Here is a 16,088-nt window from a genome sequence, read left to right on the forward strand (position 1 = left end):
TCATGATGTAATTTAGATTATATTTTATTAGACATTCTTTACAAATTTAAAATACTGCTATTTTTACATGCACAGAGGAAAATCAGTTTGGATAATTATATTTAGGCATTCATTAAGATCAACCACAAAATAAAGACACTTTATTGTGTCATTTATCAACATACTTGATATGTATATCTAAAGTGCATTATGTTACAAAAAATATAGAAATTCAGCAGCACCAAGATACATTTACAAAATAAATACATCAGTTGACAAAATAAATTATGGTAAATGTGATAATAATAATTGGATTAGCCTTGGCAAAAAAAAATATTCACAATAACCAATGTGCAGTTTCATAGAGCAATGGGGGAGACAGTTTTATTCCAATGCCATTTACAATATTTACAGACAATAAATATTTCTAATACTTTCCACATGTTCATTATTACAGAATCCTGCAATACGTCTTCTGAAGGTCTCTGCTGAAAAATTCAATGCCTCCTGCAAAGAGAAAGAAGCAAAAAAAGAAGAGGAGAAAACAGGTTGATTTTCCTTGCAAATGAAGAGACATAAAATAAAGATGTAAATTAAGGAACATAGAAACACAATGGAAACTGATTCAGGGGACTTCTTGTAAATATCTTTTCCAAAAGGTGCGTGTGGGAGCCACCTGACTCTCCAGAACCCTCTGCTACAGGCAGGTTCTTTAATTTGATCTAACGATCAATGTGACACAGAAAGGAAAATGGATCTGCATTTCTAATTATACTCTGTCAGGAAAAGGAGACCTTTTGAGAACTTTCCAAAGCTGCTAACTGGCAAGTGTGGGAAGAGGAGGGACACATTTGAGAATTCAGAATAAGGCCAGGTTGTGTTATCCATCGTTAAATACACCTTTGCTTAGAAGTTTATTCCTCAGGGATGCCCGACAGAGGTGACGCAAAGGTTGCTTACTCTTTTCAGGTTCTCATTTGGCCAATCTCTCACTCAGATTAATGGGCAGTTGTGAGGGTTGAGTGTGTGATTTGGGGTGAATGTTAGAAGGATGAGTAATTAAAGTATGTTTGGCTGATGATTTGAGGATGAAGATGAGGATATCTGTCCTTCTTCAGCTGTTCTTAAATACTAATGAATAAGATTATTTGGGGATTTTTGTTTTTGAAGCCAAAACTAAGATAGAATTGCTGCTAGTTTTTTGACTGGATCTTACATTAGAAATTGGGAAAGCCTATTTTAAATTAGAGAATAGGAACCTATTAATTCAAAAGTATAAAATACCAATAGTTCACATCACTGTGTTTGTTTTAGTACCCAGAATAAGTTTCCACTTGGGACTGACATGTTTTCTAACCCTTCTAAACACGGTAATGACAGTATTTTCAGATATGTGTGCTTAGTTGTTCAGTTGTGTCTCCTTCTTTGTGACCCCATGGACCTTAGCCCGCCAGGTTCCTCTGTCCATGAAATTCTCCAGGCAAGAATACTGGAGTGGAGAAGCCATCCCCTTCTCCAGGGAATCCTCCTGACCAGGGATTGAACCCGGTCTCCTACATTGCTGGCGGATTCTTTCCCGTCTAAGTCACCAAGGAAGCCCATTCTAAGACTAGAGACTTTTTCTCTGCTTCTCTATCTGCTTTTCTCTTCTCTGTGTGTGGTCTATTTCAGGGAATACCTTTTGGTGTCAAAAAAACCAACTATGGAGCAACTAGGAACAACAGTATGGAATGGGAGCAGTTGGCTGCATCACCGCATTAACAGCCAGAATTTTACATGTCAGACCTGCGTGATTGTGTGACCTACCAAAAAGCAAACTCTTGACAATTTAGGAATTTTATGTGCAGCTTGAAGAATGAAAAGCAAGTTTAGCATTTAGAGTGTTTTAACGTCTTAAAGAATCGACCTCTTCAAGAATTTTGTCTGGAATGAGAAAACAGCTCCTAGTAACAGAGGAAAAAAATAATTTACTATTAAAGTTTTTAAATGGTGGGCAGATGTGGATGGATGTTATGAATAAAGTCCAAAAGGCAACTGTCAAACTCAATCATTTGGGTATTGTACTGATTGTAAAATATTTTGGTACTAAACGGCATCTAGTGAATTGTATTTAAGAGTAACACAAGCAAGGAAGGAATGAATAGCCTCTTGAACAATTTATTCCTCAGAAGGCAAGAGAAAGGAAATACATTAAAGGACCAAGGAAAAGATCTGTTAATTATATTTCACTTTGCCCAGCCAGTTTGCTTGTTATCCTTCCTTCTGACTTCCCTTCGACAAAGACATGTAGTGGGATAGTCAGGTAAAACATATACCATGACCTAAAAGTATATGTATAAGCTTATTACACATATGAGTAGGACAACACTTTAGAGCTCTTCTGAGTGCTGAAAAGCTTTCATATTATTTTTAAATCAGTGTTTACCAAGGTAAATTATATGGGTCCCACTCTATCTAGACGTCTCACGTGTAACATAAAAAATTCTAAAATATAATTTCCAAAATTTAAAGCTGTATATTTTCCACTGGATGATTCATGTAAGAGGATCCATACAGTGTAGCTCAATAGTTTCTCTTAAGAAATAGCATCACTATTACATATTGTAGTAAAGATCATGCTTGCCATGTCATTAGATCTCTGAGATCATTGCATTAATGCAAGGAGATTGAAGAGAGGATGTTAATAAAAGGTGAATTGCTTATAAAACTTTAAACTGGTTATTCTGAAAAGATTCTATTTGGACTACAAAATTTGCATGGCCCCATATGTTCTCATCAGTACACTCCTGAATTTCCCCATCTTGCCTACACCTCTGTTGGGTTGTATTGAGAGAATGCCAACGTCTGGCTGCCAAACATAAAGTGCTTTCCATGAACATCTCTCAGAACCAGGGAACAGAAAGGAGAGGCAGAAGCATTCTATTTCTTTCAGTCATAGGTCTGGATTTGATTGGGCACTGCCTAGTTTTTAGTAAATCTACTTTAACTTAGAGACAGTTTTGGGATGTGAACTGACAAGGGCTGACTTTCAATTCTCCAGATACTTAAGAGCATTGCAAATTTTAAATGAATAGAATTCATTAAAACATATTTCTACTCCTGTTTATGTATATATACAAAATGGATAAAAGTAGGTTTTGGCAATAAAGTAAAGCCCTTTAATTAGTTATAAATATGTACAATTAAGATCATATCTAAAAATACACTGAATGTGTGCATTAAGCCAAGATTTATAGTTTGTTATCCCTTATGTATCCGTTAGGTATTTGCAGAATAGATCACTCATTGGGCTAAAGACTCTTCTACTGCCGCTGTCCGTTGGTTACTAAAGCTGCACTACTAGGCCAATGTCATTATTATTTTAGATGCTTTTGAATGATGGGTTTTGTCAATTTAACTCAAATATCCCCTGTGAAACATCACTCTGTTATCCAGTCTTTACCAGTCAGAGGAAAGGACTGGAGAAGTGACAGGGGACTCCTTAAATAGCAAGATCATTAGCTGCATAGAATGCATCCTTGTGTTGTTTCTCCCCCTTTTTTTAAACCCCCCAGAAGGGCTGTACTGGAAAGTAAAAAACGAAAAGATCCCATCAGTGAAAATGCAGAGGTAAAGAGCAGCACCAGCACAGTGCTGGCCTAAGTGTCAAGAAAGGAAATAAAGCCAGTTCTGAGGACCACCACTCCCCGTTTCCAGGCCTGCTCAGCTGCTTTACATGTGGAAGGCTTTGGTTTTCAAATTGTATTCTAAAATGAGGTGAATACTTACCCCCTTTTTGCCTCACAGAAACACATATACTTAGATAGAGAGATGGATGGATGGATGGTAGAGGCAGAATGAAATCTCAAAGCACCTAAACAATAATGAGCTATAATTTACTGAGTATTTACTCTATGACAGGCATTGAACCCTTGTAATCTCATTTAATCTTCACCTGCTCAGTGAGGTTAGCACAAGTACCACCTTCATTTTACAGAAGAGGAAATCTGTCTTAAAAAGACTAAGGTTGTGAACATCAATAAATTCAGACCCAAGACTTGAACTTAAGGGTTTCTGGCTCCAAAGTCTGTGAATGTGAAAAGCTGTGAGCTAAGGATAAACAAGCCACATAGATGTGGTTTTCTTATTCCTACTACAAAACCCTATAGAAAGTACTTCAGCTTGTCAGTGGACAAATAGGTACATGAGAAAAACTTATGTCCTTCCCAATCTTTACTTAGAAATTTTCAGAAATCATGATTTTTGTTTCGTGAACTGGTAGAAAACAGAGTTAAATTCAATTAAATAAATTCAAAGTCTGTGTGTAAAGTTTTAAATTTAATCACATGAAAATAAATTTAATTTTTAATTAAATAAGTTTAATTGTTCATGGTAGGATATTTTTCTGTAGTGTTTGTAGATCATATCAAAGCCTTCTTTTGTTTGTTTGTTTTCCCCTTAAAGGGAAAAAAAAAGAAAGAAAAATAATCATAAAGTTCGACTTGGTATAAGAGTGGGGGAAATAAATACAGTTCTTTAACAAATGGTTAAAGTGCACAAGCTTCTACAGCTTGAGGAAAAAGATAAAAGTTGTTGCTGCTGCTGCTAAGTCGCTTCAGTCCTGTCCGACTCTGTGCGACCCCATAGACTGCGGCCCACCAGGCTCCCCCGTCCCTGGGATTCTCCAGGCAGGAACACTGGAGTGAGTTGCCATTTCCTTGTCCAGTGCATGAAAGTGAAAAGTTGTTAGTAGAGTATTAAAGGATTGGTATTGGGGTTTGCTGCTGGAGAAAGAAGCGAGTGATTAAACCCCTTGTGTGTTGAGGGGCTAGGAGGACATTGCCTTAAGGCAGGCAATATTCTGAGCCATCTTGGTTTTGTAACCTTTTTAAACCGCGGCGTGATGGACGGAGGCACAGATAGGAGATTCTAGGTCTGTGCAAGCCACGGTAGAGTGGAGTCTCCACACTGTACCTGGGGCACCGAGCAGGGGCTAGGGGCCGGGAAGCTGGTTACCGTGAGTCGAGCTCCAGCGATGTTGCGGAGATGTCACATAGGTAGTCCTCTTCCAGCCCAGTCCCAGCCACGCCTGAGGTCAGCAGGGTTGACCGAGTTCGCCGTTTCTTCTTTTCCTGCTCCTTGCGTTTGCCAGGCTTGCTTTTCTTTTTCTTGCCAGGCGTCTTCAGTGGCTGCTCTTTGTATGTCTCCACCTTGTTAGTTTCCTGAGTCAGGTATTTACCCTCATCATCAGACCCAAAGCGGACAGGGTGGTTCTTGGTGTTGGGAGCAGGCTTGGAGTTGGGGGACACCTCCGAGGTAGCTCTGATTTCGGCTGTGTGGATTTCCGCGATCAGGTGGTGGAGGAAGAACCGACGCCGTAAATCTTGGATGGACTTCCCCTTGTCATGGAGGAGCTGGTGCTCAGACACAGCCCTTTTGCTGTAAAGAGAAAAGAGCAGGAGAGGAAGAAGACAGTGACAGTTTAATATCTGACCGAGACCACAAAGACGTGGAGAAAGCCTTTGAATGGTCTAGTTGGTCCCACAAGCTAAGCTACACGGCTGCAAGCTGGCTGAGCAAGGAAGGAAGAGATGGGAAGGGAAGAGCCGGCCTTTAGGAGGCTCCAGCCTGAGTCCCAACTGTGCTGCTCCCCAGGTCGGTGACCCTGCTGAGAACATGAACATTCTTGGGCCCCTGGGACCCCATCTTTTTAAATCTTTTAAATCTGATCTTTAAAAAGATCAGATTCTACAATGGCTATGCTCTCTTCTCAATTTAAACTATTAAGCGTCATTGTTTCAAAAATATGGACAGAAACCACTGAGCTTCTTTTCATGGTTTTTGGAGTTGTGTTGGGGAAATAAAGCGTCCTAGTCTGGGAAACAAAAAGGTGGCTGATTTCCCCTAAGTACTCACTCCAGGCATAGGTGTGCATGAGCGAGCGTGCATACATGTGCATGAGCAGGCGTGCATGCACACACACTGATCCCCACTTAAGAAAATAATAATAATACTGAATCTCAAAGAACAGCAAGCTCTACTAGTAAAAGCAAACAAAGTCTGAAGGATGAAGTGAGCTGTGAAGTCTGTCTAGGAAACCATCTGACTAACACACTGAATTTGGACATGATTGATATTAGACTATAGGCTACCAAGAATCTATATGTGAAGGCCAACTGTCAGAGCATGCATAAATTTTTCTGTAAAGTAGTGGGTGGTCTCTTTAAAATGGCTGTCTTTGTGTGTTTAAGTGAGATCATTCTATTTCCTCTGTGCATCATTTTTCTTTTTAATTTAGAATTTCAAAGGTATTATCCTTAGGGCGAAATTAAGAAATTCACTTTTCTATTTCTTCTTTGTCCTAGAAATATCTCTGGGCAAAAATATGAAGTGGTTTTTCTATTAAACAACACTCTAAGAAAACAGAGTGAAAAAATTTTTTTCTATCAGTCTTTTTAGATGACACCCTGACTGTTGCTTAAATGTCCATTCATGTATTCTTTTATTATTCTGTATGTATTAACCAAATTTGAGGATTACATACATGAAGCAGTCATATTATATCTGCTACAACCATACTTCACATAACTTGAATTTCTACCATTGAAATAACCCTCCAAAGTGGCTCAATTTCAAAAGTTTCTGAAGGCATTTCACAGGGCTGGATCCTGTGTATTTTTCCTCCCCAACACAATGATAGATTTATCTGGTCGCTTATTACCTTCATTGATACAACTTATTTAACTCTTCAGAGAAATATGAGAATGAACAAAACTCTTCATTTTACAGATGGGGAAAGTGAGGTTCAGAGATTAAAGACTTCACACTTGCTCACATGATAAGAACAGGTAGAACCAGGGTGCTCCAAAGATGATGTCTCCTGATTCTAAAACCAAGACTGTTTTCCAACTTCCCCAACCCTTTCTCTTACTGAAGTGTATGTTTAGGAAACTAGAAGGGAAGGGCATAGTCGTCTGTGTTGAGAACCATGATAATGGACAAATGGACAGCAATTTATCTGCTTCTTAGAAGACCGAGCTGCTTGTCCCAAGTACATTTTTATCACCAAAATAAAGAACCAGGATTCCCAGAGTCTGGATTATCACTGAGGGAATGACAGACTGTCTAGTTATATTGTGAGTCCAAGAAGAGGAAACCACGGAAACTGTCATTATTTCTCGGACTTATAGCCAGAATACCAGCTCTCTTTCAGCATTTTAGTTGTGTGCACTGACTTTAAGCCGTGTAGCTTGTGCAAAAAAGACATGACTTAATGGAAAGGAATTTAACAGGAGCCTGGTTTAAATGAGGCATGAAGGAGTCTCTCTTCCTTTTGGAAGGTGCCACATGTGACCAGATTAAAATTCACTTACTTTGTGGCAATAGTTAGTATCCTGGAAACGTTTAATGACCTACATGGAGGCTTTGCTACAATAGATTTATATTGTCTAATAACTGTTTTAAAGAACAGGACGGATACACTTACATGTTCCATAAGTATTACACTTTCATAAGTATCTCTTAGCAAAATGTCAAGTTAAAAAGAAGTTCTTACACATGATCATTTTTACTATTTGGAGCTTTTATTACTTTCTCAATTCCTGGCAGATAGCCACTCATCTGTATTGCTCTCCAAATGTATAATACAGCCCATTCTAGCTTACCTTGAAGCCAAACTTTTAATAGCTGGTCTGTTCTAATCAAGTCTCCATTGCTCATGCCTCCTCTGACTGGCATATACGCCTGTCATCCTGGCTAGCCTGTCAAGCATGAGTCACAGTGCCTTCCTAGCTCAGGCACTGCACTTTCCCAGGATGGTTCTCATGGGAAATGGAGTGAGCATTCTATCCTTATGTTTTACAAGAAGCCTACAATATGGCACAACTTCATCCAGTTCAAAATAGTACATCTCTTGTGAGGTACAAAGCTTCATTCTGCCTTTAGGGGGTAATTATTAATATAGTAGAAAATACAGATGTTCTTAAATGCCGAATCTGAAATGCTGTAGCATAATTTACTTACTAGTTCAAAGACTTCTGCATTCAAAATATTGTGAAGAATAACTTTCTGGTTGAGCAACTGCATTAGAGGATCAGGAATAGCATAGTATCTATACTATCAACAAGGAATCAGGTCCATGAGTGTTCTATTTATTTTCCAAATAAGACATTAACTGAGCCAAGAGTAAATGACTAGCATGTACAAACTAGATGTACACAGGTGGTGGGCAATTCCTTCCAAGAAGGAGGCTTTCACTTTAGATAATTCTGAAGTACTTAAGTTATAAATATGGCCTCAATAATAATCTGTTACTTTGTATATCTGTACACATCTATACACATGGCATATCTGTGCAATGGTCCACATGGCATTTATTACATCCCCAACATGGAAGCACAAGTGTCCTATGTTCACGGTTTCCTTTGATTATTATTTTAAAAAGAAAAAATGTGAAGGAAATGCTTAACACAGATAACTCTAAATTCAGTCAAAATATAGCTTTTCTGTCTTTAAAAATCACTCTCTAGGGAGTTTTCGGGGAAGAAGATTAAATTTCTAAGGAGCTCTCAAGGAACACAGGGAAGAGCTGGAGTGATGGGAATTCCTTTTTTCAGCACAGGAAGAGGCAGCGTGCTCGTGCTGATGCTAGGCTCCTAAGAGGAAGGAGTCTGGGTTTGAGAAGAAAAGTTCTGTGGTCCATGGAAGAGTCAGGGTCAGGGTGTTAGAGTTAAGATGACTCATCAGAAGTCCCTTCCAACCCAAATGACTCAGTCAGAAGTTATGCTTTTCATTAAGTGGAAGAGACCCAGTCTGGCTCCTAAGCATATCAGTCAGTGATGTTTTAGGTTTCTGAATCTGCTGGGGTTCTCTCTCTAACTCAAACAGAGACTGTCACCTGCCGGAAGTCCTGTTCTTCTGGACGAGAATGTCCATAGATCTCCAACTAGTGGCTCAGACGGTAAAGAATCTGCCTGCCATCCGGGAGAACCAGCTTTGATCCTTAGGTCGGGAAGATCCCCTGGAGATCTTCAACCTGGCAACGTACTTCAGTATTCATGCCTAGGAAATCCTGTGTACAGAGGAGCCTGGTGGACTATAGTCCATGGGATCGCAAAGTTGGACACGACTGAGGGACTAACACAGCCTCACTGAGTCAAGTCCTTTTAGACTCACAGGTCCAGAAGATTCACAACTTATATTGCCATAGCCTAGGAATTGTTACTGTTGTAGTAGTTTCCTCTCCTTTAAAAGTTAGCCCTTATTTAGAAAACGTCTAAAGCAGTTTCCCTAATACTTGGTGTGAAAAGTAATTGGGGAGTAATATGATTTGATTATATGTTAAAATTTCTTTTAAGATACTGTGCTGATTTATTGTAATAGCAGACTGTTTTGTCTAGCACACAAAAATGTACTGTTACTTGGCAATAATGCAAAAATAAATGACTTGTTTTTTTTTTTAAAAAAACTCCATTTGGCTGTAATAGTTTGATGAAACTTCTTTATCTGCTGATGATTTCAGCCTCCATGAAAAACCATGGCTGTAATGTGATGATCTATTAGCCATTAACTATAAGAATGTTTTGTGGTAGTTTTATAACCATCTGCTGAGTGTGAGTGTTTAACTGCAATATTATATTTCACCCACAAACAAAACTATAACAGAGACTGGCTGCTAAGTGGTTTCTGATGTGCATTTTGCAAGGTGCAACAAGGAAAGAGTTAAAAATAGACTCTAGAACTAACTTAGCACCATTTTAATGCCATAACTGCAGATTTAATCATGGTCAATTTACTGTTTCTCAAAAGAGAAAACAGGTATTTCTTAAGCAACTGTAAAGAAAAAAAAAATTGGCTCTGTTCCAAGACAGTATTTCTTGGCCAAATAAATACAGTATTTAAGTGTGCTTTTAAAATTTTAGGCTTCATTTATATTTATATATGCATTTTACATAACTGAATTAAATATGAGTCTCAAAATGAGCAAATAATCTGAAGACAATTTCCAGAAATACATCAGCAAAATCTTGATTTGAAGAATACAACGCAGCCTTATCTTCAGTACAATGTTCTACACAATTTGCCTTAGGAGATTCATAATAGATTTTCATTTCGGTGCCAAGGTTCAGACATGTCTAAGGTAATTTCATTTAAGGATTTTCTGCTTTAATAATAATAGACCAAGGGCACATATAAAAAGTTGCCTTTTGGTACACCCTCGGGAATTTACAAGGAAGCACCAGCAACCTGATTGTAAATATTAGATATTGCTATTTTTATTGTTATTGTAAAAGTTCCCCTTAATTCCTTCACCAGAGGCAAACTCGTCTCAGTTCTCAAACTATCTGGTTTTCCCATCCTGGACACTGAGAGGGCAGCTTAAAGATCACCCAAAGATGGTATTACATACATTCATAAACTGCTGGGTCCAGCGGATTATGAAGCTAGTATTACTTTCCCACTCTTCCAACTTTTCAGTCACACAACACGGTGCTATTTCTCTGGTGTGCTTTGATGTATGATTAAAGTCAAAATTATCCTGAATCACCAAATGAAAATGCCAAGATAACAGATTTTCAGTCTACAATGCAAATATTTGACTCCAGATTAAAGAGCTGTTAGCAATAATTCCAAGGGGGGGGGGGGAAGTTTCCACACCTAATCCTCATTTTGGAATTGAGCACTCTAGCGTTCTTAACTGTATCAATACCGATGTTGGAGTTGTGCCATTGCAAAGTTGTTACTACTTCATTATATAACATGCCTACATTATGTAATGTGGTCCCTTTTATATGCTTAAAATTATGTCATTCATAATAAAATTAGATGTAAAGTTTTTGCTTTTCACACAAAACCTGCCACCCACATCCAGTATGTACGTATACAAGTGCACACACACAGACGTATGCCGCCTGGATACCTCAACTTCCTACGAGTTATCTTAAGCTTTTTGCAATCCTCAGGGTTTCAGAATCTTCCCAGGTTCTGAAAATAACCCTTTTCTCTCAGTAGAAGAACTTTTGCTAGAGGAGAATCAGTAAATCGCTCCCTCTCATGGAAACATATGAAAGTTGTCTCTTGCCTGTCTCCTGCTGAGGTTTTACCCAGTTCTCCCGCCGGCTTTGAGGACCCGGGCTCAGCTCCGGGCAGGTAGCGGATCTCGCCGCTCTATAACCCGGGCGAAGAGCATCCATGACCGCGGAGGGCCCTCGGCAGCGCCCCAGTCTGGTGACCTCTCCCCCTGGCCTCCCCAGCCCTCACCCGGCGCCCTGGGGAGGATCGGGCACTTACAGTCGGCGGCCGAGCTCCTCCACCGAGCGCCCGCAGGAGGGCACCGAATAGCTCAGCAGGAACACCGCGACGCTCCATTGCTGAACTAGCCTCCACAGCATCGTATCCTCTCGCTCTGGGGACCTGCAACGGAGAGGAAAGGGGCCCGAAGTGTCAGTCTGGGACCTCCATCTCCCCGCACAACCCCGCTGCTCCCCTTCAGCCTGCTCTCAGAGAGCGTCTTCAACTTCCAGGGCATCTCCCAAGTTGCAAAAAAAAAAAAAAAAAAAAAACTTTCACTGGAGTCTCCCGGCACTTACTTATTTAGGAATCAGCTACTCCAACTGTGTTTTTTCCAAACCACACAGGCAAAAAAGGGACCGAAAAAAGGGGAAGAAAAGAAAAAAAATCAGAGGCGCCTTCTCCGAAATAATAACCGAAATGAAATGGTTTTATATACGTATCAATGATGAGCAACGTGTTTACACGTCTCCCATAGCAATGTCTAATTAATCTGGCCGGCAGTATCCGGGGTTCGGGGAGCAGGGCTAACTCCTTCTTAAAAAACAGAAGGAAGTTTCCCGCTCCGAAGTCAGCTTCTTTGCGATCTAGGCCGGCTTGTTCCAGAGCCACTTGTAGCGAGACCCGCATATATATACCTAGCTGTCTGTCTACCTCCTCTGGTGGGCTGGTTGCTTCCGGAAAGTTGACTCCACACACCCTGAGAACAAGTTTTAAGTGCGTGTGTCGTCGATCAGGAGGGCCAGGTGGCGGCGAGGGCGGGTTACCAGCGGCGCGGAGGGGCGGCGGCGGCCCCGCTTCACGGCCGGGGAGGCATGCTGGCCGGGCGGTGCAGGTTGGAAGCGAGTTGAAAGCCGAGCTGGGCAATGTTCACACGCTCGCAGGGAAACCTGCCGGAGAAGTGAGCGAGTCGCAAAGAGGTGGCGCCCTAGGAACGCGCGCGGGCCGAGAGAGGGCGCGGGCGCGCGGGGGGCGGGGGCGGCGACCCGAGCGGGCCCAGCTGGGCCCGAGCGAGCCGAGGGGAGCCCAGAGCTGGGAGCGTCCCGCCGGCGGCCGGGCGCCCCCCTCCCACCCCAGCCCCGCCGCCCCCGGCGCTGCCCCGAGCTCGGCCGAGCCCCACCCCGGAGCGCTGGCCCCGCCGCGCTGTCCCGGGACCGGGGGCGGATCCGCACGTTCCCGCCCGGTCCCTCCGGCCCGGGACTCCTCAGCGGATCAGCCAGCCCAAGTCCTGAGGGCGTGCGGACCGCCCGGGGGCAGCCACGACCCCCGGCGCGCGGCTGCAGCCGAGTCCCGCGGGACGCGCGGGCGCCCAGGCCGCCGGGGGCGGTCGGCAAGGAAGAGGCCGAGGAGCCGGGGCGGAGAGCCCGGGCGCCCGGCATCCTCGGCGGGGAGGTCGCGGGCCTTGGGCCAGTGCCTTACAGGAGCCCTAAGCCCGCCTGGGGGGCTCGGGAAGCGCGGCGGGAACCCTCCTCCCCGGCCCTTTCCTGGAACAAGCTGAGTGGGGAGCCTTGGCTAAGGATGGGGGAATCCTTCGCTTAGAATGGTAAAAATGGTTTCAGACTTCAGGTCGAGATGGCATTTCTAAGTGTCTCAGTACAGCTGAGGACTTCTGGAAGCCATCCAAGAAAGCCCGCTCACAGGATGGAGACCCCGTTTTGAATTGCGGAGGGGGACCGACACTCCTGCGGAGCGCACACGACCGTCAGGAGTAGAACCCACCCTTTCCCCGCCGATAACCTAGTGTTCCCCGCATCCCCCTCCCGCGTCCCCTGTTACATATTCTAGGATGTCTATCCGTGTCGCTTCAGCCCGCAGAAGCAGCGGGACTATTGCTCTAAGCCGCTAAGCCTCGGAGAAGCGAAGGGAAAGCAGGGGGTTCTTCCTTCAACTGTTGGGCGGGGAAGAAAGACTGCTCTGAATTACCGGGCGGTATCGTCTAGGGAGGGCTTGCAGCGGATGTGAACGCCCGCCCAGCGGACTCAGCTCTATCTTTCGGAAATGAACCCGAGTGGTTGGGAACCATTCAAGAGATGTTTGTCTTCGAGACAGACAATCCCACTGGTAGGTTTCAATACTCTGTAGAAGGCTAGCGTGACTTAGAGATGTGAGATGATTTGAGCCTGACCTTTATCAAGCCTGGCCTTCTGGCAGATGCTCCACAAATTTCACCAAGGTTGGGCGAAATAGCGCCCTCTCACTGACCCTCTTTCATCTCTGCTCCGTTTCCCCACCATCAGCTGCCAGCTAACTAGCTTTATCAAACATTTGCTACTTAAGTTGGGTGGGTGTCACCCCTTCTCAGAAGCTATCTCCCACATTTGATTGCTTTAAACTTCACACTTAAAAAAAAAAAAAAAAACTTGGCTTCCTCCAGCTTAAAAAAAAACTGGGAATTTCCACAACTTCCCTTGAACGTTTAAGAATTTCTAAATGTTAGACCTGTTTGCAAGGCATGAAAAGATGAAGTATCAGCACTCAGAAATGTTAATCTTTGAACATCTAACACTTTCTGATTTATAATAAATTCTTTCCAAAAGGACGCAGAAGCCTTAATGTAATCGTTAGATCTGAAGGGGGGGAAATCTGTAAAAAAGTAAATCACAAATGAGCTATTTAATACTTGCAAGTTGTTTAACATTAAAATGATAATATTTGCTTCCACAATAAAAAACCCAGAGGTGCTTAGCCAAGTTTCAAACTATCCAGGCTTTAAAAAGTCAACCCTCTCCCAATAAAAGGTTAAAACAAAAATCAGATTGAAAATATTAAATCACTTATACTGTAAATAAATTCATTATATTCTCATAACATTATAAATTAAAGACTGGCCTCAATAGACTGCTTTGATTTATGTTGCTTTTTCTACTAATTAAACAAAATTGACCTCCCTCCCTCTCCCCCCACCCCCAACACTTTCCTGGTGTTAATGGCAAAACATCTATCAAATATTTTTAGAATTTCCTCTGCTCTACAAAAAAAGAAAATATAGACACAGGAAAAATAAATAGTCTTTATATACTTGGAATACCAAAGCTTTCCTCATAATTTATTACTTCACCTTTTCCTTGATTTACAGTCTTCTCTGCTTCTCTGGCCAAAGGAGGGAGATCTTCACAGCAGTCTCTTCCAGAAATAATTTTTTTTAGTTCTTCAAAAAAGTAAAATTAAGTCTTAAATGAATTAAAAATTTCCTGTAAGGAGACTTCTGTTTTCACTCAAGGCAATTATTAGAAAGCAGGTCCGTCTTCTAAAGCTGCCCTGAATATTACTCTCAGTTGAGATTCTCCTCAAATATGCCCTCAATATATACCTTTCTGAGAAGGATATTTTTCTGACATCATAATCTAGTTCCCGATATGATTGAATAACCTTTATGATAATGCTGAGGACACATGACTGCAAATGAGATGACTCCACACTACTGGCTTTTTTTTTTTTTTTTAAGGCTTAGGGATAGAAGTGCCAACAGAGCCTGAATGTTTGCTTAGGCCTTGCTATCACATAAATGCACCTTAGCAAAGGAGGATTTGAAGGCCAGACTTTAATCTGAAGCCTTGCCATGTGAAGACAAAGTTTAGCTTGTGAGAGCTACACCTACATGAATGCCTAGCCCATGAGCAAGCCCCAGACTTCCATCTTCCCATCTCCAATGGCAACATTATATCCCAATTTTAAAAAGAGGTGTTCTAAATTTCTAAGTGCACTTTTACTCTTAAATTCATGTTTACATAACCAGTTGATGTCTATCTCTAGAGATATCTTCTCTTGCAATTTAGGGGGAAAAAACCTCTAGCATTTATGTTTAGCTTCCTTATCTTTCTTCCATTTTCCCTCCCAGGTTCAAACAAGCAAATAAACATTCAAATGAAAAAAAGGTAGCTTAAACTCTTTCAAAGTACACCTGGGCTCAGAAATTCCCTTCTTATTACCAATAAACATGCAAATTTAACATTTGCCAATTTCCAAGTTATATCTCTCAAATCCTATGAAACTGAACAACACAATGCATCCTTTCTTTTCTCTCTTTTTTTGTTTGCATAAAGCAGTTTGCATAATTAGCTCAAGTAAAGGTATCATTTGATTACACTAGAACATGGTTCAAATCACTTTGAACCATGGCCTGGATTAGGATTTGAGATCTGACCTCTAGGTAGCAAGAACCTAGAGGAAGGTTTAAAGTAATGCCTTTAAATCCCCAAAAGGGGCAGTAAAGGGTGTGTTTTATTACTAAATCTCTTTATAGATGAGGCTAGGACTCAAACTAGGCTGTCTTTATAAGAACAGGACCTGCTGCTGATGGGGAGAGGGCTGCCTCAGAGAGAAGTGCCTAGATACCATCAAGCTGATGGATTTCTCTTATTGGCAAAGCGGCTCTCACACCCTCTTAGGCTTTCCCTACTTTTGGGGCAATGTTCAGCTTTCCCCAGACAGGATCAGAAAGCTCATGGGTAAGGCAGTTTTCCCAGAGGGTGCAAGCCAATGTGAGATGAGCAGGTCTGTAAGAAAGGGGTTCTCCGACAAGTTCTCCAAGGTCAAGTACTGGTGCAACCTCCCAAACCCGTGACCATCAAAACAGGAATGAGAAAGAGTCTTCCAGCTAGGGATGGAGACTGTGTGTGGGAGAGAGAAACAGAGAGAAGGGGAGAGAGAGAGAAAATGGTTGTGTAGTGCGAGTCCTGCTCTCCTGGACTCAGTCCTGCTCTCACTGAATGCCCTTGACTGGGCCCAGCTCCGGCTCCCAGGAGCAGGCAGCTCTGGACTTGGGTACCACAAGGAGAGTTCCGAGTCCCACCTGGCTCAGGTGACGACCTCTCCATCTGAAACCGATCTCGGGCCTGCCA

General features: G+C 42.1%; 1 protein-coding gene across 7 annotated transcripts; it reads right to left on the reverse strand.

Moving 5' to 3' along the window:
* Positions 1-336: 336 nt before the first annotated feature.
* Positions 337-13,141, reverse strand: PTHLH (parathyroid hormone like hormone). Of its 7 annotated transcripts, XM_043441311.1 has the most exons (6): positions 13,024-13,141; positions 11,886-12,137; positions 11,547-11,570; positions 11,248-11,370; positions 4,975-5,397; positions 337-486 (listed from the first exon to the last, which is right to left on the reverse strand). In XM_043441311.1, exons 4-6 carry the CDS (start codon positions 11,346-11,348, stop codon positions 477-479), a joined length of 534 nt encoding a protein of 177 aa, XP_043297246.1. In that variant the 5' UTR covers positions 11,349-11,370; positions 11,547-11,570; positions 11,886-12,137; positions 13,024-13,141; the 3' UTR covers positions 337-476. The 7 variants fall into 7 exon arrangements, with proteins under 7 accessions (XP_043297246.1, XP_043297248.1, XP_043297247.1 ...); XM_043441313.1 differs by lacking the exon at positions 13,024-13,141 and having other exon boundaries at positions 11,902-12,321; XM_043441312.1 differs by lacking the exon at positions 13,024-13,141 and having other exon boundaries at positions 11,248-11,376; positions 11,886-12,321.
* Between the last annotated feature and the right edge of the window lie 2,947 nt (positions 13,142-16,088).

Source organism: Cervus canadensis, chromosome 21 (assembly GCF_019320065.1).
Source record: "Cervus canadensis isolate Bull #8, Minnesota chromosome 21, ASM1932006v1, whole genome shotgun sequence".
NCBI classification, from domain to species: Eukaryota; Metazoa; Chordata; class Mammalia; order Artiodactyla; family Cervidae; genus Cervus; species Cervus canadensis.

Bases quoted from the DNA above. Each gene is read 5' to 3' on its own strand.
- PTHLH (XM_043441311.1), bottom strand. From the start codon at position 11,348: ATGCTGTGGAGGCTAGTTCAGCAATGGAGCGTCGCGGTGTTCCTGCTG. The intron at 5,398-11,247 runs GTAAGTGCCCGA...TTCTCTTTACAG, and splicing joins GAGGAGCTCGGCCGCCGACT to CAAAAGGGCTGTGTCTGAGC.